The sequence below is a fragment of the Schizophyllum commune genome (assembly GCF_000143185.2).
Source record: "Schizophyllum commune H4-8 unplaced genomic scaffold SCHCOscaffold_7, whole genome shotgun sequence".
Taxonomy (NCBI): Eukaryota; Fungi; Basidiomycota; class Agaricomycetes; order Agaricales; family Schizophyllaceae; genus Schizophyllum; species Schizophyllum commune.
In genome coordinates this window covers 1639979-1660428 of record NW_026089544.1, presented here as the reverse complement: position 1 = coordinate 1660428, position 20450 = coordinate 1639979, and the positions used below count along the sequence as shown (strand labels likewise).

At 57.7% G+C, this 20450-nt stretch overlaps 7 protein-coding genes across 7 annotated transcripts; 2 read left to right on the top strand and 5 right to left on the bottom strand.

Annotated features, from left to right (window-relative positions):
* Nucleotides 1-103: 103 nt before the first annotated feature.
* SCHCODRAFT_02629442 (kinase-like protein) lies at nt 104-3203 on the bottom strand. The gene is made up of 12 exons (XM_003031244.2): nt 2830-3203; nt 2125-2780; nt 2045-2075; nt 1523-1991; nt 1405-1464; nt 1181-1351; nt 1069-1122; nt 992-1012; nt 809-936; nt 640-745; nt 504-589; nt 104-437 (listed from the first exon to the last, which is right to left on the bottom strand). Exons 1-12 carry the CDS (start codon nt 2883-2885, stop codon nt 278-280), a joined length of 1998 nt encoding a protein of 665 aa, XP_003031290.1. The 5' UTR covers nt 2886-3203; the 3' UTR covers nt 104-277.
* A 309-nt stretch (nt 3204-3512) lies between these two features.
* SCHCODRAFT_02702318 (uncharacterized protein) lies at nt 3513-6040 on the bottom strand (the record flags this gene model as incomplete). Its single annotated transcript, XM_003031245.2, has 4 exons — nt 3513-3753; nt 3802-5018; nt 5069-5593; nt 5642-6040. The coding sequence occupies 4 exons, from the start codon at nt 6038-6040 to the stop codon at nt 3513-3515; spliced, it is 2382 nt and encodes a 793-aa protein (XP_003031291.1).
* A 902-nt stretch (nt 6041-6942) lies between these two features.
* SCHCODRAFT_02749546 (uncharacterized protein) lies at nt 6943-9036 on the bottom strand. Its single transcript, XM_050347228.1, has 13 exons — nt 8983-9036; nt 8655-8926; nt 8523-8597; nt 8445-8460; nt 8263-8390; nt 8151-8201; nt 8043-8093; nt 7903-7992; nt 7687-7850; nt 7450-7623; nt 7253-7394; nt 7179-7200; nt 6943-7128 (listed from the first exon to the last, which is right to left on the bottom strand). Exons 2-13 carry the CDS (start codon nt 8904-8906, stop codon nt 7040-7042), a joined length of 1254 nt encoding a protein of 417 aa, XP_050199699.1. The 5' UTR covers nt 8907-8926; nt 8983-9036; the 3' UTR covers nt 6943-7039.
* A 547-nt stretch (nt 9037-9583) lies between these two features.
* Nucleotides 9584-12628, bottom strand: SCHCODRAFT_02702316 (uncharacterized protein; the record flags this gene model as incomplete). Its single annotated transcript, XM_003031247.2, has 13 exons — nt 9584-9705; nt 9763-9930; nt 9983-10212; nt 10263-10501; nt 10560-10925; nt 10980-11051; nt 11102-11152; nt 11206-11226; nt 11278-11447; nt 11498-11778; nt 11830-11849; nt 11897-12205; nt 12260-12628. The coding sequence occupies 13 exons, from the start codon at nt 12626-12628 to the stop codon at nt 9584-9586; spliced, it is 2418 nt and encodes an 805-aa protein (XP_003031293.1).
* A 661-nt stretch (nt 12629-13289) lies between these two features.
* On the top strand, nt 13290-15814 carry SCHCODRAFT_02702315 (kinase-like protein; the record flags this gene model as incomplete). The annotated part of the gene is made up of 11 exons (XM_003030858.2): nt 13290-13345; nt 13397-14052; nt 14099-14129; nt 14179-14647; nt 14706-14765; nt 14818-14988; nt 15045-15098; nt 15152-15172; nt 15227-15460; nt 15516-15601; nt 15655-15814. 11 exons carry the CDS (start codon nt 13290-13292, stop codon nt 15812-15814), a joined length of 1998 nt encoding a protein of 665 aa, XP_003030904.2.
* A 398-nt stretch (nt 15815-16212) lies between these two features.
* Nucleotides 16213-16408, bottom strand: SCHCODRAFT_02629429 (uncharacterized protein). Its single transcript, XM_050345532.1, has one exon. It carries the CDS (start codon nt 16382-16384, stop codon nt 16229-16231), a length of 156 nt encoding a protein of 51 aa, XP_050199698.1. The 5' UTR covers nt 16385-16408; the 3' UTR covers nt 16213-16228.
* A 2108-nt stretch (nt 16409-18516) lies between these two features.
* Nucleotides 18517-20447, top strand: SCHCODRAFT_02322286 (uncharacterized protein). Its single transcript, XM_003030859.3, has 3 exons — nt 18517-19056; nt 19109-19144; nt 19199-20447. The coding sequence occupies exons 1-3, from the start codon at nt 18716-18718 to the stop codon at nt 20424-20426; spliced, it is 1605 nt and encodes a 534-aa protein (XP_003030905.1). The 5' UTR covers nt 18517-18715; the 3' UTR covers nt 20427-20447.
* Nucleotides 20448-20450: the final 3 nt, after the last annotated feature.

The window sequence follows — 20450 nt, the reverse complement described above, 5'->3', positions numbered from 1 at the left end:
GTGAGAACATGACCGCGATAAGAGAACAAGGGCACGTCCTAATTTGGAAGGCTTTGTATTCGGGTCTTCCGGATGAGCGCTAGTTTCTAGTCTCGCAAACCGTGCACTGGTTCATCGCCGCGCCTGGCATTATCAAGAGTATGGTACATATTAGAGCGTTGCGCATAGATACTGATACATGATTGAATTATGTGCGTGGGATGTGAAGTCCAATGCATATAGATAAATGAGGTCGTAATATCGTGTGCGAGGACTTGCGATTCCATGCGCATAGAGATCATAGGGCGTCATCGCATACCTTCACTTGCACGACTGAGTGCATGAAGTCGACAGCCTTGCTCATACTCGGCCGTTCAAAGACATTCGGGCTCCAGCATCTATGGAGGAAGTCCCAGAAGCCCTGCTCGTCCTTCAAGCCGATGCAGAGCTTTGCACCTCTGCGATAAGTGTACAAGTCAGCTTTCGGCTGTCCATAGTATATATGACAGCGACAGCACACGCACTGCGAGGGCCTGATCCCGCGATAGACGTCCACGGCCACCGACACCTCGTTCTGGCGTGTTGGGTATGGGAGGGCGCCAGTGACGATCTGTACAATGCGGTTTGCATGACTTTCGAAAGGAAGATGTATCAACTGACCTCTAAGCAAACCGATGCGAAGGCATAAATATCCGACCACGTCGTCAGCTCAAAGCACTTTGGCTCATCCTCCGCCATCGCGAAAATGAGCTCGGGCGCCATCCATCTGGTTAGGACATCATTAACTCTCAATTCCAAATCACAGTCGAGTCTGGTCCGAATAGCACACCTTGTCGACCCCCCGCAGAACGACGAGCCCTGCCTTGACCGTGCGCACTCCGCGACGTCGTCTAGTACTTTGGACAAGCCGAAATCGGTGAGGATAGGTTTGCCCTCCGAGTCAATGAGTATATTGCCCTGCGAGGAAGCTTGTTACGACAAGGGCGACACAGACAAGAGCACGCTAGCGCACGCTCTTCAGGTCACCGTGAACCTATGGATCAGTGTCAGTCTGACGGGCATTGGCATGCTCGAGGAAGCCCAACGTACGATGGCAGGCGTGAAGCTATGCAGATAGTCGACCCCAGACGCGATGTCTGTGAGCTGGATACATGTTAGCGATACCCTCGCCCATGAAGCCATGCAAGGATACAGGACTGACGATGGCCGGCCTGTCCTGCTTCTTGTTCGCCCGCAAGAAGCACTGCACGGTGCCATTGTCGCACCAGGGCGACACCATCCCAAGCGTCGTTGAGGTCTGATAAATGCCGAGAAACTGCGCAACGTTGCGATGGCAGAGACGATGCCATGCGGCGACTTCGCTCGACAGGCGCTGCAGGAATGACCGTAAGCAGGGACACAGCGGGCGCAAAGAACGAGGCTTACTCGTAGCAATTTCTCCCTAACGTTGTTAGCCATAATCTGGCGCAGGAGCTTGAGTGCGACCTGTGTGCGTGGTCAGCAGCCCAGCCCCTGGCAAGGTAAGCAAGTAAGGACCGCATACAAATCTTGGCCGATGCTCGACCGGGTCCTCCCACATCGCCTTCCACACATCCGAAAACGACCCATGCGCAACGGGCGAGCTCCCCAACCTATCCACCCGCTCCGTCAGATCCGTCACCACGATCGCATTTCGAATGACCAGCGTCTTCGTCACCGTCTGCTGAAGGTACTTCTGCCGGCACCGCTGCTTCAACCGACTATAGTCATTGTGCGCCGGCGAGCGCCGGAACTCGTCGTACGAAGAAACGGAGAGCGCGATGGAGCGGAAGGACGCGAAGTAGAGGCGGCGCGGGGCGGAGTGCAGGACGAAGGCGTTGCGGAGGTGGACGTCGATTTGGGCCTCGGGAAAGATTTGGATGTAGTTAAGGGTGGGGAGGGGGTTGGGGGAAGCGGGGGCGGATATGTCTTCGTCGCAGAGGAGGTAGATGGCGAGTTTGGGGGTGACGGGTAGAAAGAGGTTGTATGTATTGCTAAAATCGCTATGAATGAGCCATGCGATAGGAAGGGATCGTGGTTAACTTACGGTAGAGCATCGAAGGTCTCATCCATAAGTCCTGAGGCAAGCGATCAGAGGGGGTAATCCACGAGCAATTTAGGACGAACCTAGAGGGCTTTCTGAAAGGATATACTCATGATCCCCACCATGCGCCTTGCCTATGCTCAGATCGCTATTCGCGAACCGCCAACACAGGTTATGCAGTTCCTGCAAGTATATGTTGTCTCCCGGGCCGCACCCGGACTGCATACACAGATTCCCAACACGGTGCCGCGACCCAAGCTTGAGGAATGTGCCGATGGCTTCGAGAGTGAATAGCAGGCTCGGCGATTCTGAGTTCATCGAGGTGTCACATTCCTCACCCAACTCGGCACGCGTATCATCCACAAGACGCTGGTAGACGGGACCATTGCGAAAGTGAAGGAAAGCGATGTACTTGCGCAGGTCGTCTGCTTGGCGAGAGTCCATGGGGACAGAGTATGCGCCATAGCGCCAATATCTCTTGTGCGTGCCCTCGTCTACTAGGATAGAAATAGCGGTCTCCGCCTTGATCTCGAGTTGGCGTAGCCGATCTTGCAGCTGGTGGAGACGGGCCACCGTGCGTCGGCCGTGTGACGGATGGTGAAGGTCGGCGAAAGCATCAGACTGGTGATGAGGGGATATCGGAGACTCGTCGATCTCTCTGAACTCGTTCTCGAACGTGTCATAGAGGTTGAGATGCCCTTGAACGGGAGGTTTGCTGGTTTCTGCATCGTATGCCTTCCTGTAGAGCGATGAGCTCCTGTGCGAGGGTAGGACAGACGATGACGTACGTTGCGCGAAGCCAAAAGTCCCATAGGAACGGGGGGAAGTACGCGGTGACCTGCATGGAGAAGGTGGGTAACGTCTCTACACTCTCTTGTCGCCAATTTGCAGCGATGAATTTCGGTGTTCGTAAGGTAGCCTCCAAGAAGAAGGGGTGGGGCGAGTAAAGAGGATAGGAATGGGGATGACGATGAGGTAGGACGAGGGTTATGTGCGATGCGAAAGGACACCGCCTTGGGTCCTGACGAAAGCATTGAATCCTTGATCCAATCCATCTTGCTCCAATCACTCGTGGTATTCCACGTCTAGGCCAGTGGTGCTGAGCAGTAGTAGCGAGGAAAGGGAAGCAAACATTGAGATTTGGGCTCTGCGCTGATGACGGTCAGGAACAAAGCGGCCGGGGGAATCGATTGGCAATGGTCGCGTTCAGATACAGCGTTCGGTCCGAAGCTATTCAGCCTTTAACTTGCCGAATTTGGAAGGCTTTGTACTTGCAGCGACGTAGCCAAACTCAGTCGATGCTGTCAAGCGTAGATTCCGTATATCCAAATCGCATTATATTGGCACAAAATCCAGACGTAGTAAATGTAAGTGATGCAAGAAATCCTCTTCTCTATCGTACACAGCACCAGTCATAAGAGTCGCGGTCTATCCATCGACGTCTAGTCGTTCGCGGCGAGCAGACACAAGCTTAGATCTTGTCGTCGCGGCACGCCGTCGGGAGGGCGTAGTCGTTGGTGCGGATCCCTCCGCCCCACGGCGTGCTGCCCTCGAGCTTGGCGTCGGGCCCAAGGCCGCGCTCGGAGAAGCCCTTCCAGAGCGTGCAGAAGTTCTCACCGCCGGTGAGCGCCTCGTCGGCGGCGATGATCGCGTCGCGCGCGTCAAAGAACGACGGGCGGCACGGCTGGAGCTTCATCGCGCTGATAACGAGCCTGCGAGGGGATTAGCAGTAGTCGGATGGAACAGTCGCTCGCACTCACTGCACAGAGAGCGTGTTGCCGTGCTTGGGCACGAGCGGCTTCTTGCCAACGCGCGGGCGGTAGAAGTCACCCTCCGGAACGTTGCCATCCGCATCCGGCAGCGGCGGGAAGAGCGTGTCCGAGAAGCCGTGCACGGCGATGAGCCGCTGCTGCACAACCCACAGGATCTCCGCCCACACCTCGCCGATCGCGTGCACGCCCCAGTAGCCCGGCTTGTCGAGCGTCTTGTACGTCGACGGGTTCACCGTCTCGTTGAGCGAGTACGGGTAGTTGCGGATCCCGCCCTCGCGGTTCGCCGCCCACGCGCCCATCGGGTAGTCCGAGTACTTGGCCGTGCTGCGGATCGACGTTGCGATGAAGTCGCCCCAGCCCTCGCCCATCCCGCCGCTCTCGCCCCAGCCGAGGCAGCCAGAGTTCGCGGGCCCGCCCGTCAGACGCGTGCTCAGGCCGTGCGCGAACTCGTGGATGACGATGCCCGCCTCGAGGTCGCCGTCGCGGTAGGGGATGATCGTGTTCCAGAGGTACATCCGCATGCGACCGTTCTGGCCGTCGGGTGGCGTCATGAAGTTCGCGTTGTTGTAGCCCGAGCCGTCCTGCGCATTCGCAATCACACCATCGTTCTCCGCGCCGCCGCGGCCAAAGTTGTACTGCTGGAAGTTGCCGGCAGCCTCGGTGAAGCCGTAGCGGTAGTAGAAGTCGTGGATCTTGTTGCAGGTGTAGAACAGCTGCGTCACGGTCGTGTTGATGTAGCCCTTGGCCTCGTCGAGAGCGTCCGTGCGATCGGTCTCCTTCGGCTCGTACTTGTAGTCGAAGGCGAGGTCTGAGCCAGCATCGGGGCGGTAGTTGTCGAGGTAGGCGTTGCGACCCTCCCAGTTCTCCTGCGCGAACACGTTGTTGCCGTACGTGGTCGTCGTGTTCCTCCAGAAGCCCTTGGGCTTCGCCCGCGTCAAGTCGAACGTCGGGTCGTTCTCGAAGGGAATGGAGTGCCAGCCGACGGGCGACGCAAGGGTGTCAAAGTACTCCTTCTCGAGGGTACGGTTGCCCTCAGCGGGGTCGTTGACACCCCACGCGAAGACGTTGTAGGTACCGGCCTTGCGGGGCTCATCGGGCTTGGGGATGGGCGAGTCGGACGCCCAGTCGACGACGGAGATGATGCGGTGGGGGACCTCGGCGGAGACCGCAGCCTCGTACCAGTTGTCCCGCATCTCGACCTCGAACTGAGACACTATTAGCTTCGAATGCAGAAGTACGCGTCATCGCAACCCACCTTCCACACAGGGCGAAGAATGGTGCTCTTGCCGTCCGCAGTCGGAACCTGGACGTACGCCATCCTCGCCTTGACCGGGTTGACCGCGTCAGGGACGTTGTCAATGACAAAGTGCGAGCTCTCGTCCGCGGTGAACGAGTTGACGGCGTGCGTCGACATCCTGCTGAGGTAGTCGTCGTAGCGGGCGAGCATGTCGTTGACGAGGTCGTCGTTCGGCGTGGCGGCAATCATGAACTGCAGCAGGGCGCCCTCAATGTCGCCCTTGGACTTGTCCGCAAGCGAGTGGGGGACGTCGTGGTAGAGGCAGTTGTCATGGTGCGAGTTGACGAGGGGCGAGAGCGCCTCCTCGATCTCCTCGACGACGTTGCCGAGAGGGGTCTGGGTGGTCGCGGACCGAGCGCGGGAAAGCGCATCGTAGCGAGCGACGATCTCGTCGGTGAGCGAGTTGCAGTGTTGCGTGTGCGGCCAGCGTGCGCTGTCGACGAGCGAGCGGTCATGCAAACCAGACAGAGGCCCCTTGTAGAACTGAAGGCGAGTTAGTAAGACGCCGATAAGCGCTGCACAGCTACGCACCGAGTCACCGTACGACAGGACCATGCCGTCGCGGATGTTGACATTGATGTCGCCGTCCGCTACCTCGACGCCGTCGACGACTTGGCGGAAGTATACGTGAGTGATGCCGGTTGTCTCATCCGTGTACGAGTCCTTCCGCACGCGATACGAGTTCGCCTCCTGGTCGCGAAGGAGGTCGTCCACGAAGACCCGCGCAACCTCGAAGGGGTCGTTGGAGATGGATTGCGGGATGAAGCTGCTGGTGGCAATGTCGTATGGGCTGGATTTGAACACAGCGTGAGGGCGGTCAGGGCCGAAACCGAGCGTCTTGCGGCGCTTGCCCCCGTTCTCATGGGGGTGGGCGAGTACGACGCCAGCGAGGCTCGCCGCAAGGAGCGACGTGGTGAACAGACCACGCATAATGTTGATAAAGAAGACGGAAAGTTGGATGCAGTTGTGGGTGGTGGGTCGAGACAAGACACGGCCGACTTGTTCGAAACGCGCAGCGGGCTAGATAAGGTGCCGTGTCCACGTGGAAGGGATGGGGTACGTCACGAAGAATGTGACTCCCCGGATGGGCGTTCTGGGGTGGAGAGGCTCCGGTGGCGCGGCAGCACTTTAGGACACTGCTTTGCCGTCAGCCTTCGACATCCCCAACGCAACTATCTGGGTGCTCACCTTTCAAGAGCAGAGATATCCCGGAACGTGTGATAGAAGTAGGGTCGCTCAGTGCAAGCTCGGAATGACGGCGCAGTCTAGTCAAGCACAGTGTTTCTGAATTCCGATTGCGGCAGAGCACCTCAGATAGCCCGATAATGAGCAGGCTGCAGGCAGCGGCGTTGGGGTAAAGATATGCCAAAGGCCACGTCTATACCGTATTTAACGGACGTACGCAGCAACGTGTAAGCCGCCTGTTCTTCGTGATGAGGGGACGAGCTGCAAAAAGCACAAATAGCACATACACGCCTATACCTCGAGGTTGACTCTCCGGGTGGCGCGCACACTTTTGAGAGGCTGTCTGCCTGTCTTGCAACGGCCGGGAGCTGCTCAGTCTGCGCAACCGGTACTTTGGGATGACCTTTCCAGTCCTTTGGTGCAAGAAGGTGAAAGGATGAAGCAAGGAACAATTACGAGTGCTGACAGTTCTGTATAAACAAACGCAAAGAAGATTCGCCTCTGTCACGGTTGAACCTGTCACTGTCACGCTCAGTACCATGCTTCACTGCAGGTGTTTGCTACCTTGAGGCGCATCCATAAAAGCGCCGGAGACCCTCACTCCGTGCTATGGAGGAAGTATCGAGGCATGGACTTCATGATCTCGTGACGGACTGTTGACGACAGCGTGGTTCAACGTCGAGTACACAGCCACATAGAAAGCACCGGATATGCTGAGCATCTACAAAGCCGTACTGGACCTCTTTACTCCTTCGTATCCCTCATCCGGTACGCTTTTGGTATCGGGCATCCCAGTAACGCGCTCGCCGCCTCCTCGATCTCGTCGTGGCCCTCTGAAGAGTATTCAGTAATTCGGTCTACCTCGCGCAGGAGCCTTTCTCACCGTCTTTGAACTTCGCAGGGCCCTACAGAAACATAAGTCAACTTTCTAGAGCCACATAATCCTTCGCAACTCACCATCTCCTGGATATTATACCCCTCGCTCTCGAACTGCGGTCCCGGCGGAAACTCGCGTATGCCAAAGAACACCGAGAGCCTTGTCACGATCCCAGACAGGAAACCTTCCGGCTGAGGCATGTACCACGGGCGCGATTGGAAGCTAACGCTGCGAGTCAGACCCCAAAATGACCCTCGAGTATTTGGCGTGTACTCACACTAACGGATGCATGCGCCGAACCTTGCCCGTAGCAGGGTCAACGCGCGGCATGTCGATCTCAACCAGGCTCGTCATCTTCCGTCGTGGAAGCATGAGGTACTTGTTCCAAAAGGCCAACGCACGAAGGGCACCAAGCGTCGCAGCGTGCATAAACCATGGTTGGGCTTCTTCCCTGTGTGCGTCAAGAGGTGTCAGTGGAATGTCGTTGGTCAGAAGTGGACGAATATGGACTCACATCATGGCCACGCGCACTCGCTCGCTCATCAGGCACACCGTTACCCGCCTGCCAAACTCCTTGATGCCGAAAGCCTTGGGGAAGGGAAACAACAGCTCATCGGCGGTGAACTTGGCGACTTTGGCGTTTGACGGCGCGGGCTTCATGTGCTCCTTCTCGTACTGCTGTTGAACGAAGTCAGCAATACTACGAAGGAACAGGCTGGCATACACTCACCTCTCTCCACTCGCTAAGCGCCTCAAATGTCGGCGGGATATCCTTGATGTTCATGCGCTTGCCGATCTCGACCCAGTATACGAACCAAGCCTTCATAAAGGTCAGTAATCGGCGCGATGGAAAAGCACCGGCGTACGTACGTGCTTCTCAAGATCGGAGAACGAGCGCCAGCCGTACTTCTCTGCCCACGACTAGGAATGTCGTCAGCCACTGTCCGTGCTCGCCAGCGAAGACGATCAATAGCGTACCATAGGCTCGAACAAGAACAAGCAGAGGGTGTATAGCAGATCACCATTCCGCTAGTCGTTCAAGTCGTGTAAGCAGCTTCGCGAGCGACGCGAAGATCAACATGGGACGCACGATGTTGTACTTCGAGTGCAGCCAGTTGACGCGGGCGAGGCTCAAAGCAGCGCGAGGGTCAATCGGTTGGCCAGGGTCATTTGTGGCACCGGGAAAGTACCCGTTGATTGGGCATGTAGCCCATGTCGCTGCAGAATAACGTCAATTGTCGAACAAAAGGACGGCAGCATAGAACGACGTACTCAGAAGCAATTCGGTCTGTTCGCGCGTAGCGTCCGCAATCAGTGGAAGACATACACATCCGACTAGCCGACACGCACATCCGCAACCCGCTTCGACACCGTCTCCCTAGATGCCAGCTCCCTAGTCGCCAGCAGCAGCTTCGATATTGAGGGCTGCAAGCCGAGACCTCTCATCAACCCATCCGTCCTTCGCCCTTCATTCATACTCACCACCGCATACGTCTGAAAGAGCGCAAACTCCAGCGCCATCGTCATCAAAAACGGCATATCCCAGCCCAGCGCCAGATGCACGACATCCTGCGCCTCTGCGGGGGTAAGCCCCTGCGCGTCCCTCTTGTCGGGGAGCCGGTGTTGATACTTGCGGTGCACCTCGTCGTACTTGCGCCAGCGTAGGGCGAACACAAGGGAGAGGTAGCCGGCAGCGGCCGCCGCGGCCGCGAGCTTGAGGTAGCAGTCGGGCATCGTTCAGGCGAGTAGGTGGCCTGCGTTGGGGTGAGTCGAAGGAAGCAGGAGGACCTCGACGGTCCGAATGACTTACGCGTAGGTTTAAGGCGTCGGAGGTCTGCTGAGCGTGTGTTCAGTGTATCACAACATGTGAGGGGAGGTCCCAGTTCGGCGTCGGAATCCGTGCGTATCTCTTGTCGAAAATGGCGTGTGGAGACAAGTCGCGTCGGTGGATTTGATGCACATGCTGAAGGAATCGTAAAGGATCGTCAGGGAGCGATGCAGAATTCCCGGGCTCTCAGCCTGATCCGATATCCTAGAACATCTTCTCGTGAAGCGGAACACGGAGATGAAGGGTTTACCTGGAGGGCGAGAAGTCCTGGTTCTCCAGTTTGAGGAGCCGGTCATGAGATGTGTTCGCCGAATCGGAATTACGGTCACTCTCGAGAACGACACCACGCCTCCCTCCGCTAGGAGCCAACCCTATCAGACCGAGTCGAAGCCAATAACAGCAAAGCATTACGAGGGCAGAAGTATTAGTACAACATCGTACACTAGCAAATACTCAGTACACGGATAGCGATAGTAAGCCAAGAAGTGCCCACATTAACAGCGACCCTACACTTATGGGGTTCTCCAAGAAAAAGCGAAGCGACTACTGTCGCTCACGCATATGATCACGCCTTTCGTCGGCCCTAGGCGAGACCGCCACCCTTCGACGACGACAGCAAGCTCTCGAGGTCGAACGAGTCAGCTGGCTGAACGAACATGCCACCGACGGAGTACGAGCTGAAAATGTCGTCCAAGGAATAGGTGTCTGACAGTGGCACTATCAGTATATTATTGACGGTGGGTCGCAGCTGTGTAGACGCACCTCTCTCACTCTGCTCCTTTGCCATCGAGTCCCTCAATGACGTCTCCGTCGGCGGGGCCGCGTTATACGGCAGGTCCTTCCCGGTGAAGCGCCTAAGCAGCCCCGTATCTGGCAACGAGATGAACGTCTTCTTCTCCGTTCCCGATGGCGCGTTGAACTCGATGATGCCTGACCGCGCGCGTCAGTAACAACATCCCGAACAACACAGATAGTAACCCACCCTTCGCCTTTTGGTTCAACACGCTCAACACGAACGAGATGCCTGCCCAGTAGTGCTCCATCCGCTGAAGCGCGCGATACATCGAGGACAGGTTCTGCCGCGCCAGCGATGTCAAGAGGAGGTCGACCTTCCGCCGCGGTCCGCCGCTGCCATGACCTTGTTGGTCGTTCCCCTGCTGCTCCGCCTCCATCCCCAACATGCCGAGCTTGATGTCATACATGAACGCTAGGCTGCGCGCAACGTAAGGGCCTCCAACTGCTTTGGTGCACCATCCACTCACCAAGCGACATATATCGGCTGCACCGCCATCGGGCTCGCTAGGTAGCTTTGCGACGCGAACAAATCCGCAAAGACCAAGCACTCGCTTATTGTCCGCGAGCACCCGAGCGCAAGCTTGACAGACTTGTCCATGTTGGAGGACATGGGCGTCTCCACGCCCGAGGTGTTCGAAAGCAGCTCGGGATGGTAGACGAGGGCGAGTACGGCATTGGCCCATAGGTGAAGCGTAAGGAAGACGCCCTGAAAGATGAAAGCGTCAGTCGCGCGAGGTGCAGACGAAGCCAATGCAGACACATACCCCATGCCCCCTCGCCTCCTGATGCTGGAACGCCTCGACGCTCCACTTCAGCCCCGCCGGCAACTCCTCGTAGAACTGCACCAGCTGGCCCTGCAGATCACCCAGCAACCCCGGATTCACCGTCGGACCAACAAGCGTCCTCGACCGCCCTCGCTTCCCGTTCAACGCATTCGCGATGCGTCCGCAAAGGACCATCAGTCGAACGAGGTAGGGAAATGGACTGGGCTGCACGGGCTCTTGGTAAGCTGCGGGATCGGTCGTGCGCGCGGAGTCGGGGTGCATGTCTTCGTCGGAGGGAAGCGGAATTTCGATAATTTCCTCGGAGATGGAGACGGGGCGGCCAGTGGAGAAGGAGACGATGCGATCCTGCGAGTGATGCATAAGCGCGAGCGACTAGGAAAGAAGGACGAGCGTGCTCACCGTGATGAAGAGGTTCCAAAACAGCAATCTCGTCCGCTTGATGTGTGCTGTCGATTCAAAGAGCTCGTGCGTCTGAACGATGTCAGCCCTTAGGGGAGCGTCGGCGCTTCATATGCACGCACCTCATGAAGCCCCAGATCGAGCGCCATGCGTATTGCCATGCCCGTATATTGCTGAAAACCCCTTGAGCATGATCATTGCGGCAGAGAATCGAAGACGGACCCACCCATAGCCCACTTTCGGAGTTCTGTACACACGCGTGTGTAAGCTGTCTCTCAATAACTTACAGTCGACTTACCTGTCCGTAGTTCGCCCACGCTAGTAGCAGGAGACCAGTAACTGTGTCGCTTGTCGGCAGATGCAGTAACGGGATAAGAAGCTCTTGCGCTTTGGTGATGAATGGTGCACACGCCTTGGTAGGCGATTCGCCGTTTTGAGTGTGGAATCGGGCGGCTATGGCGCATATGCCTGGTCGATTGATTAGTCCTGCTACGACGTGGGTAATGACGAGCGCCTACAGTTCAGCATAAACGCCGACATGGTCCCCGTCTCCAAGCGCTCCTCCATGCGCTTGCGGTCGATGCTAGGGAAATGTCGACCCATTGTCCGGAAGTAGGTGTCAAGCAGAGGGATGTGGATATGTGGCAAAGGTAGTCCATTGGGATCAAAGATCTCCTGTGGTGGGGGAGGGGTGTATGGTATGGATTGCGTGTCGGTGACGGGTGCGGCCGCTGTACTGGAGTCCTGAGGATTATTTGTTCGTGGTTGCAATTTGAGGGATATTCGGTTGATTCCTGGGCTGTGAGGCGGTCAGCGTCGATGTATATGACCAGCAGTCACGGACACGCACTGTATAGCCGTCGATCCAGACTGTTCAGGTCAGCAATGTGTGAGGGGGGAGACGCAGGATTGCTTACGATGCGGTAGTAGTACAGTTCGAGTTCTTCGTTCCTCGATGGATCTCCATCGATGAAGGCAAATTGTGACTCCAATGCGCGCACCAGCTGCTCTGTCCGATGCTGATCGGGGGAGGGGGTGTCGTTGAAGGGGCCATTCAAAGTGTTAGGGGAAGCATGATCGGAGCCTTGGCGATGTTGGCCATGCGATGGGGGCCAGATGTAGGACGACTGGGGTAAGGGTGCGGGGAACTGCCATGCATGGTCGTGGTTGACTGGTGACGGCCCCCCTCCGCTATGCAGCTGGGGTGGTGCCGTTTGGGGCAAGTTCTATACAGTGCACACGATTAGCGCGAGAAGCACATCCCTGAGTCCCTCACGCACCCAAAGGTTGTTTTGCTCGTGCATCGGCTTTGGGGGCGCGAACATCCCATGCTCAGCCATTGCCGCCGAAGCGGCCGACTCGCGCTCCCTGCGCTCGTCCGCCTCCATCTCTCTGCGCGTGCGTTTGCGCTTGCGGCCCGACGGCCAGGTGCATTCCTCGTTCGCCTTCTCGCAGGCGCGGCATATTGGGCGATCCCCTGAGCATCGCGCCCGCTTCGCGCGGCAGCGGTGACATGCGAGTCTTACCCTCTTCTCCGCTTGCGCCTCCTTCGACTCCGCGCTCCTCGTTTCGTTGCTGTTGTTCGTCGCGGGGGACTCGCCTGCAGGGGACTCTGGTGTATTCTCTTGGGGTGGGGACACGGACGCCATGACAGTTGAGGACAAGAACGAATGTCGGGGAGTCAGGCGGCCGGGGTGGCATATTGGTATTTGAATAAGCATAGTGGGGAAGCGTTCGCAGCTCTTACTCATACCCCATCCAGACCCCATCCTCACTAGGCAGACGAACGTGCTGACATCGTATCAAGATATGTAGGGTACCGAAGCGTCTCCTCGTCCATTCGAACATCGAACCGTATTCTCAAAAAACAAGAAAAACCAGAATGTGGGGAAATAACCTCGGCGTTCGGCCCGAACGGTGTTCCTGAAATCAAGACATTTCCAATCAATTATTCGACCTCCTCAAGCTTGTCCCTTACCGCGACCAGCGCGTCGTCCACCCAGAATCGTTATGCTCGCGTCCACCAAAGCGGACCGGACACTGCTCAGCACCACTTCTTCAGGCTTGGAGTAACAAGGTGGAATACCACGAGTGATTGGAGCAAGATGGATTGAATGGCGTTCGTGAGCGCCCAAGGCGGTGCCCGTTTGCATCGCACGCGACTCTTATCCCAACTCATCACCTTCTTCTTCCCTGTCGTCTTCGCTCTATTCCCCTGCTTCCTCCCCCTGAACCTAGAACAGCAGTCGCCACAGCCCAACGTAGCAGTCTGGAGACGAGACTCAGCAGACACTTCCCTCCATCTTTCTCATGCAGGTCGCTGCGTACTTTCCCCCGTTCCTATGGGACTTCTGGCTTCGCGCAACGTACGTCACTGTCTGTCCTATGTTGCAGATGATTTGAATCGTTCATCGTAGTAAATCATACGATGCAGAGACCAGCAAACCTCCTGTTCAAGGGCATCTCAACGTCTACGACACGTTCGAGAATGAGTTCGCCGAGATCAACGAGTCTCCGGTATCCCCTCACTTCCGGTCTGATGCCTTCGCCGACCTGCACCACCCGTCACACGACAGACGCACAGTAGCCCGTCTGCATCTTCTGCAAGACCAGTTATCTCAGCTTGAGATCAAGGCAGAGACCGCCATCTCCATCCTAGTAGACGAGGGGACGCACAAGAGATACTGGAAGCTTGGCGCGTACTCCATCCCCATGGACTCGCGGCAGGCGGACGACCTACGCAAGTACATTGCATTCCTGCACTTCCGCAATGGCCCGGTCTACCAGCGTCTTGTTGCAGACACTCGCGCTGAGGCGGATGAGGCTCAAGATGCATCGAAAAACTCGGAATCCTCATCTCTGCTCTCCACCTTGGAGGCCATCGGCACGTTCTTGAAGCTCAGTTCGCGACATCGCGTCGGGAATCTGTGCATGGAACGCGGACGCAGTCCCGGAGAGAATGTTTACCTGCAAGAACTACACAACCTGTGCTGGAGGTTTGCGAACAGTGACTTGAGCGTAGGCAAGGCTCAGGGTGGAGATCATGAGTACATACTCTCCGAGAATCCCATAGGTTCGTTTGGAAGTGCCAACCAAATGCGCCTTCTGACGTCCATCAGGCTTCATGGACGAATCTTTCGATGCCTTACCGTAAGCCGAGTCCGACATCTATTGCATAGATTACTCAAAGCGCTCCCAGCAATACCTACAACCTCTTCCTCCCCATCACCCCCAAACTCGCCATCTACATCCTCTGCGACGACGACCTCTCCGCCCCCACCTCCCCCAACCCCCTCCCCACCCTCAACTACATCCAAATCTTCCCCGAGGCCCAAATCGACGTCCACCTCCGTAACGCCTTCGTCCTGCACTCCGCCCCGCGCCGCCTCTTCTTCGCGTCCTTCCGCTCCATCGCGCTCTCCGTCTCCTCGTACGACGAGTTCCGGCGCTCGCCGGCGCACCAGGACTACAGTCGGTTGAAGCAGCGCTGCCGGCAGAAGTACCTTCAGCAGACGGTGACGAAGACGCTGGTAATCCGGGACGCGATTGTGGTGACGGATTTGACGGAGCAGATATCGAGGATGGGGAGCTCGCCCGTCGCGCATGGCTCGTTCTCGGACGTCTGGAAGGCGATGTGGGAGGACCCGGTAGAGCATCGGCCGCGGTTTGTATGTTGTTTGCTTTTGCGGGCTCGCATAGATGTGTAGCCTCGCTGACGCTGTACAGGTTGCCCTCAAGCTTCTGCGTCAGATCATGGCCAACAATGTCCGGGAGAAGCTGCTGCGCGTAAGTGCCAGAGTTCTCCTGGCGACCGTACCTTGCTTAGAATATACCCCAGCGCCTGTCCAGCGAGGTTGCCGCCTGGCATCGTCTTTGCCACCGCAATGTCGCGCAGTTCCTCGGAATCTACCAGACATCGACAACGCTTGGAATGGTCTCTCCTTGGTGCGACAACGGCACCGTGCAGAGCTTTCTGCGAGCGAATCGGAAGCAAGATAGGCCCGCGATTGTCAATAGGCTCTGCAATGCTTACTTCGTGATGGAAACGCTTACCGTCACGACCAGCTCACTGAGATCGCCTCTGGCGTAGACTACCTGCATAACTTCACGCCTGCCATCGTGAGTTGCTAACGCCAGGCACGACTATTTCACGATGCTGACGCGCTTCGCAGATCCACGGAGACCTGAAGAGCGTACGCTAGCGTACTTCTGCTCATGTCGATCTGGTCCTAACAGCTCCCATCCAGGGTAACATCCTCATCGACTCAGAGGGCAAACCCATCCTCACCGACTTCGGCTTGTCCAAAGTCCTGGACGAAGTCGCCGAGTGCGCTCGGTCGCGGCAGGGCTCGTCATCCTGCGGAGGTTCGACGAGGTGGATGGCACCCGAGCTCATCTTCGCGATGGCCGATGACAACACCAGCTCTTTCGAGCTGACGACGTGGTCAGATGTGTACGCGTTCGCCTCGGTGTGCTTGGAGGTCAGGTCTCATGCGTCGTCCGTCAGTCGCAACTCACAGACGATGCCTTCCCCAGATCGTGACCGGCGCCCTGCCATACCCGCTGCGCCAGAACGAAGTCTCGGTAGCGGTGGACGTGTATCGCGGGATCAGGCCCTCGCAGTGCGTACCCTGACTTGCGCCTTCTTGTCAAGTTATGCTGATGTTCATCGTAGAGGAGCGAAACTTTGTATCGGCCTCAAGGACGAGCCGGGATTCTGGGACTTTCTTAACAGGTGTTGGAGTCCGAATGTCTTCGAACGGCCGAGCATGGGGGACGCCGTGAGCTTCTTGCGTTCTGTCGTGCAGATAGACGGACGCGAGGATGCCTCATAGAAGACGCCAGTACTCACGGGGTCCATCCGCGCCCACGCTCACGACCTTTACGACCTAAGTTATACGCATCCAACGGACTTCATGGCTCGCCATGCTGCTCAGTTATGTACTTGTATCATTATCCATGTAGCTGTTCATTATATGCATCGCACCTCTGCACAAGGAGAGAACAGTGAGACCCCACATAAGCCTGGGATCCGATTTTTTGCTCGCGAACGCCTTAGGGGACCCCCCGAGCTTGCGAGGGAGGGGAGAGGCGGAGCGAGCAATGTGCTATCACGTGAGTCAAGGAGGGGCCCGTTCACGGGCCAAACGGTAGTTTCGCCTCGTCATCGCTGTTTTCGCTCTGCTGTCCGCGCATTTCTTCGAATTTCGCTATGGTCAAAATATGGATTTGGGTCTGCTCTACGCTGGCTACCATCCTGCGAAGTTTCGTCCCGAGCACTCGACTTTCTGTATTCGACCCCCAAAACCGCCGTTTCGCGTTCGAATCTCGGTCTTTCGCTTCGCTTGAAAGCCGAGCACCTTCTTCCCACCCATCACCACCCTCTTCCCGAATTTGAGCGACATAGGTTGAATAGCTCTCATGCAACATCGCTCGTGCACCTTCGCGCTAGGTTACGCCTGGCCTTCGGGCAGCGCATACGATGACGTCACATTCACAGCACGTTCTTTCGGCATTTGCCGCTGCACATTGCTCGACCTACGGAGTAGGTTTCCTAGCGAGCACCCTGCGGTCCTGCCGCACGCCTATGTTAGAGTTGTTTGTGACCGGTTCATGATCACGTGTATGACCATGTTTATGACCTTTTATGACCAGGGTATTGTTGTGATTACAGCGAAGGTGATTATGCGGAGAGCAAACACGGCACATGCCGAAGCCGTAAACTTTAAGGATCGACGTGTCGCCGTCGTCGCCCCCCGCAGCTCCCCGTACAGCGCGACAATGAGCTCTACGTTTACTTTGAAATCTCCACCAATTTGTTGGCCAAATTCTTAGGCCTTGAGCGCCCCACTACCGCACGGGCGAGCTTCCACGGTGGCGCCTGTGGTCTACTTCTCCCGCATCGCCCCATCCCTCCAGGCTCCCCAAGCCCGCCACGCCCAAAGCCTCCTGCTCAAGCGCCTCGAAATCCCATGAGAGCGACCTTCTGACAGTGATAGAGACGACTCGCGGCCACACAACGTCTCGCGCGCATATGCCATCACATTCCATAATCGGCACAACAAAGGCGTTTGCTTAGAGGGACCCACAGCACGAGAGCATAGGGCATTTGGGTCTGGAGGTGCGTCTTGAACACCGCTCATGAGTGTTGGCGCTGATGGGGGCGTCGCAGAGACAGGGAGATGGAGGCGTCACCGCCGAACGCTAAGGCGGCAACCACTCAACCATCCCCAATCCGACGGGCGAACCTGTTCGACCGGACTCAGTATCTTTCGAGACCGTGAATGATTCGAGCTTGCACATCCTCAACCCGACGTACAGACGCGCTCGACTTCGTCGCACCATCGGATCGTGTAGGCGGACGAGCGCGTCGCCTGTTCCAGCCTCACCCGTACCCTTCTCAGCCCGCTGTGTGAATCATCCCACTCATCCTCCGTGGCATTGCACAGGGAATCCTAGCCGTCGAAGGCTCACCCACGACGCGCTCGATTTCGCAGAGCCTGAATATCGCATCCCCGGTGCAGCAAAACCGCAATCGTGCAACATCTCCACCTCCCCGCCCTACCCCCCCCACCTGTCAGGCCAGATGAGCATCGAATCACAGGACGAATACGCATATACGTACCTTAGCGCCCATCCGAACGGTACACAGTCGAGAGCCATTTAGTCGCCTTTGGGCGCGCGAACGGACGACGACCAGACATAATCCCTCCATGGAGTCGCAGGAAGATGTTGCAAGTCCGCAGGAGCCCGCGTGCATACGGCCGTCGAAGACACAACGCACGATGCCATCATAGGTTTGGACGCATTGGCAGCAACGAGAGAACGAAATGTGGCAATCTGCGAACGCCGGCATGTAAGGTCATGCTCAGAGCGAAGGACATGCGAGGTATGTTCTTCCCCAAGGCGTGGCGCATACATGCGCTCGGTTCGAGCTGCGCGAGACGGAGAGGTGGGAAGGCTTCCCTTGACCCGAAAGTGCGGGAGAACACCGTTATAGTCGATACTTGCTTGAGTGGCGTTTTGCGACGAGACTGACAGTCCTTGACAGATATGTGCCGCTTCAGCGAGAATGCGCACAAGTTCTCGTTGGCGCACTGCGTATACGCTGTTTCGTGGACATTCGTGCCCTTGGCGAGAAACCTACAGCCCTCTGGTTCGATGTCTTTCTTCAGAAGCCCCAGCACGTCGAAACGGTTCCTGGTGGAGCAAACTTCTAGGTGGTCGACGTCAAGGTTTTCTTTCTCTTGCACGTTGAATTGCTCTTCGGCATGCAGATCATTGTGATAAGCCGAGTGACGGATCGGAAGGAGGTAAGATGAGTGGCGGTGCTAGGAATTCGCCGACCATCGATGGGTTGAACACCGGCGCACAGACCTGCAAAAATTTCGAGTATGGTGAGTCACTTGGGCCTCATGGCCTAGCTCGAGCTCACCGTTCGTGCCCAGATGTTCGCGCTAGACAACAAGATGAACCACGGAGAGCTTTGGCCAGCGCGATCCCTATCATCTCTTGTTCAACATGATTGTTTCGAACTCCGGTGCTACCGCCTTCCAAATGCGGACAATGGGCTGGCGCAGCAACCGGCGCCGGGCCGGCCGACGACAAAACCAACGCGTCTGCCCTTGTTCGCGTTTTCTTCTTGACCATTGTCACCCCACGAGCGCATACTGCCCTCGAGCTCCTTCCAGCCACATATCCCTCCTCTAACCCTGACCATACTCGACTTCTGAGTCATGTCTTCCTCCAACAACGCCAACTCCATCGCCCAGGGTAACGCGTCGGCCATTAATGGCACCGCCGCCCTCGCCGCCAACGCGAACGCCTTTGCCCCTGCCGTCGATGCAGCCGCCGACATCGACACGCCTCTCAACACCAGCGAGGCCGGTAACAACAAATCAGAGCAGCCATTCCAGGACGCGTTCCTCAAGGCCCTCAAGACCGCGGTCGAAGGCGCGAACCACTTCGTCAACTCAGACAAATCCGCCAACTTTCCGGAGGCTCGCCTGCTATGCAGCGCCGTGGAGAATATGCCTGGTCAGACTGATGCTGGAGCAGATGAAGTGCCCGAAGCTATGTGCGCAGCTTACGCGTTCTTGTGTGGCGTCCTCGCTGACGAGATTTTGCAGGGACGATCTCTCGAAGCACATCATCCAGTCGCTGAGGTGCGCTCTTCTACACACTATCCTCACCCCTCTCGTGTACTGATACCCTCCTAGGGACGGCGCCTTCACCATCCAAGAGCTCTTCCCGCTCCAGCCCGGCGAAGTTGAACCGCAGCCAAAGGCGAACGAAGAAAAATTTCCACTTTGGCCTGCCATGGTCCACAAGAGCTTCAACATCCAGGACGTCTCCCAACGCTACGTGCCCGTGTCCGCGATGCCGGTCATCGACCCCGCCCTCCCGTACGCCTTCCACATCGACCGCGACGGCGTCGAGATGCCCATCGACTTCCCCTTCACGCTCTCCTTCGAGCCGAAGAACAAAAAACACAAGTCGATGTGCGTGGAGGTTGATGTCGAGGAGGAGGTCGTCCCTGCCGCTGCCGCGTCTACGGAGGTGGAGATGGAGGAGGTCCCCGCCACGCGTGGCACTGATGATGCCGATGATGCCGCTCCTCGCTGCGACACGAGGCTTGCCACTGGTGGCAAAGGCAAGGGCACCGGTGGCAAGGACAAGGGCAAGGGCAAGACTCGGGCTGAGCCGGAACCTGCGTCCGACTCTGAGCTATCCGAGCTCACCGAGTCAGAGACCGACGAGCTCTCCTCGCTGTCCGAGCTGACGGAGAGCGAGGACGAGGAGCCCGCGCCGAAGCCTGCCGGCCGTCACGCGAAGAAGCCTGCTGCGAAGCCCGCGAAGGTGGCACCCAAGGCGCCGAAGGCAGCTGCGCCCCGTGCTACGAAAGCAGCAACTACGAAGGCTACGAAGGCGGCGACGCCCAAGGAGACGAAGGCACCGGCTCCTCGTGCCACGAGGGCGGCTGCACCCCGACTCGTCAAGGCAGCCCCTAAGAAGGCTGCTGAGCCCGCGCCGAAGCAGGCGCCTAAGCCCAGGGGCATGCAAGCGAAGGGCAAGGAGCCCGCTGCTGCCCCGCGCGCCACAAGGGGCGCGGCTGCCACGTCCAGGCTCATACAGTCTACTGCGGCGTCCAAGGCGCGGGCTACTGCTGCCACCAGCAAGGCTGCTGGTGCTACCAAGGCGAAGGCCGCTCCTGCTCCCAAGGCCACGAAGGCTCCTGCTGCGTCGAAGCCCACTGCTGCACCCAGGGCCCCGAGCCGCGCCGCCGCCGGAAAGCGCAAGCGCGACGACGACGACGAGGACGCCGCGCCCGTCGCGCAGCGCAGAATTGCGGCTGCAGCCAGGGTCTCGCCACCCGCCGCCCCCGCGGTGCGCGCGCAGGCCGGGCACAACCTCAGGCGCACGAAGGCCGTCAGCTATAAGGTCTGAAGCAATCGGTGTGCCGGAGCAGGC

Bases quoted from the DNA above. Each gene is read 5' to 3' on its own strand.
- SCHCODRAFT_02629442 (XM_003031244.2), bottom strand. From the start codon at position 2,885: ATGCAGGTCACCGCGTACTTCCCCCCGTTCCTATGGGACTTTTGGCTT. The intron at 1,992-2,044 runs GTAAGTTAACCA...TAGCGATTTTAG, and splicing joins GAGACCTTCGATGCTCTACC to CAATACATACAACCTCTTTC. The intron at 1,465-1,522 runs GTATGCGGTCCT...CCACGCACACAG, and splicing joins TCGAGCATCGGCCAAGATTT to GTCGCACTCAAGCTCCTGCG.
- SCHCODRAFT_02749546 (XM_050347228.1), bottom strand. From the start codon at position 8,906: ATGCCCGACTGCTACCTCAAGCTCGCGGCCGCGGCGGCCGCTGCCGGC. The intron at 8,202-8,262 runs GTGCGTCCCATG...TTGAACGACTAG, and splicing joins TGCACTCGAAGTACAACATC to CGGAATGGTGATCTGCTATA. The intron at 7,395-7,449 runs GTGAGTACACGC...TCGCAGCGTTAG, and splicing joins CGGCGCATGCATCCGTTAGT to CTTCCAATCGCGCCCGTGGT.
- SCHCODRAFT_02629429 (XM_050345532.1), bottom strand. From the start codon at position 16,384: ATGTCGCTCAAATTCGGGAAGAGGGTGGTGATGGGTGGGAAGAAGGTG.
- SCHCODRAFT_02322286 (XM_003030859.3), top strand. From the start codon at position 18,716: ATGTCTTCCTCCAACAACGCCAACTCCATCGCCCAGGGTAACGCGTCG. The intron at 19,057-19,108 runs GTGCGCAGCTTA...GAGATTTTGCAG, and splicing joins GATGAAGTGCCCGAAGCTAT to GGACGATCTCTCGAAGCACA. The intron at 19,145-19,198 runs GTGCGCTCTTCT...ATACCCTCCTAG, and splicing joins CACATCATCCAGTCGCTGAG to GGACGGCGCCTTCACCATCC.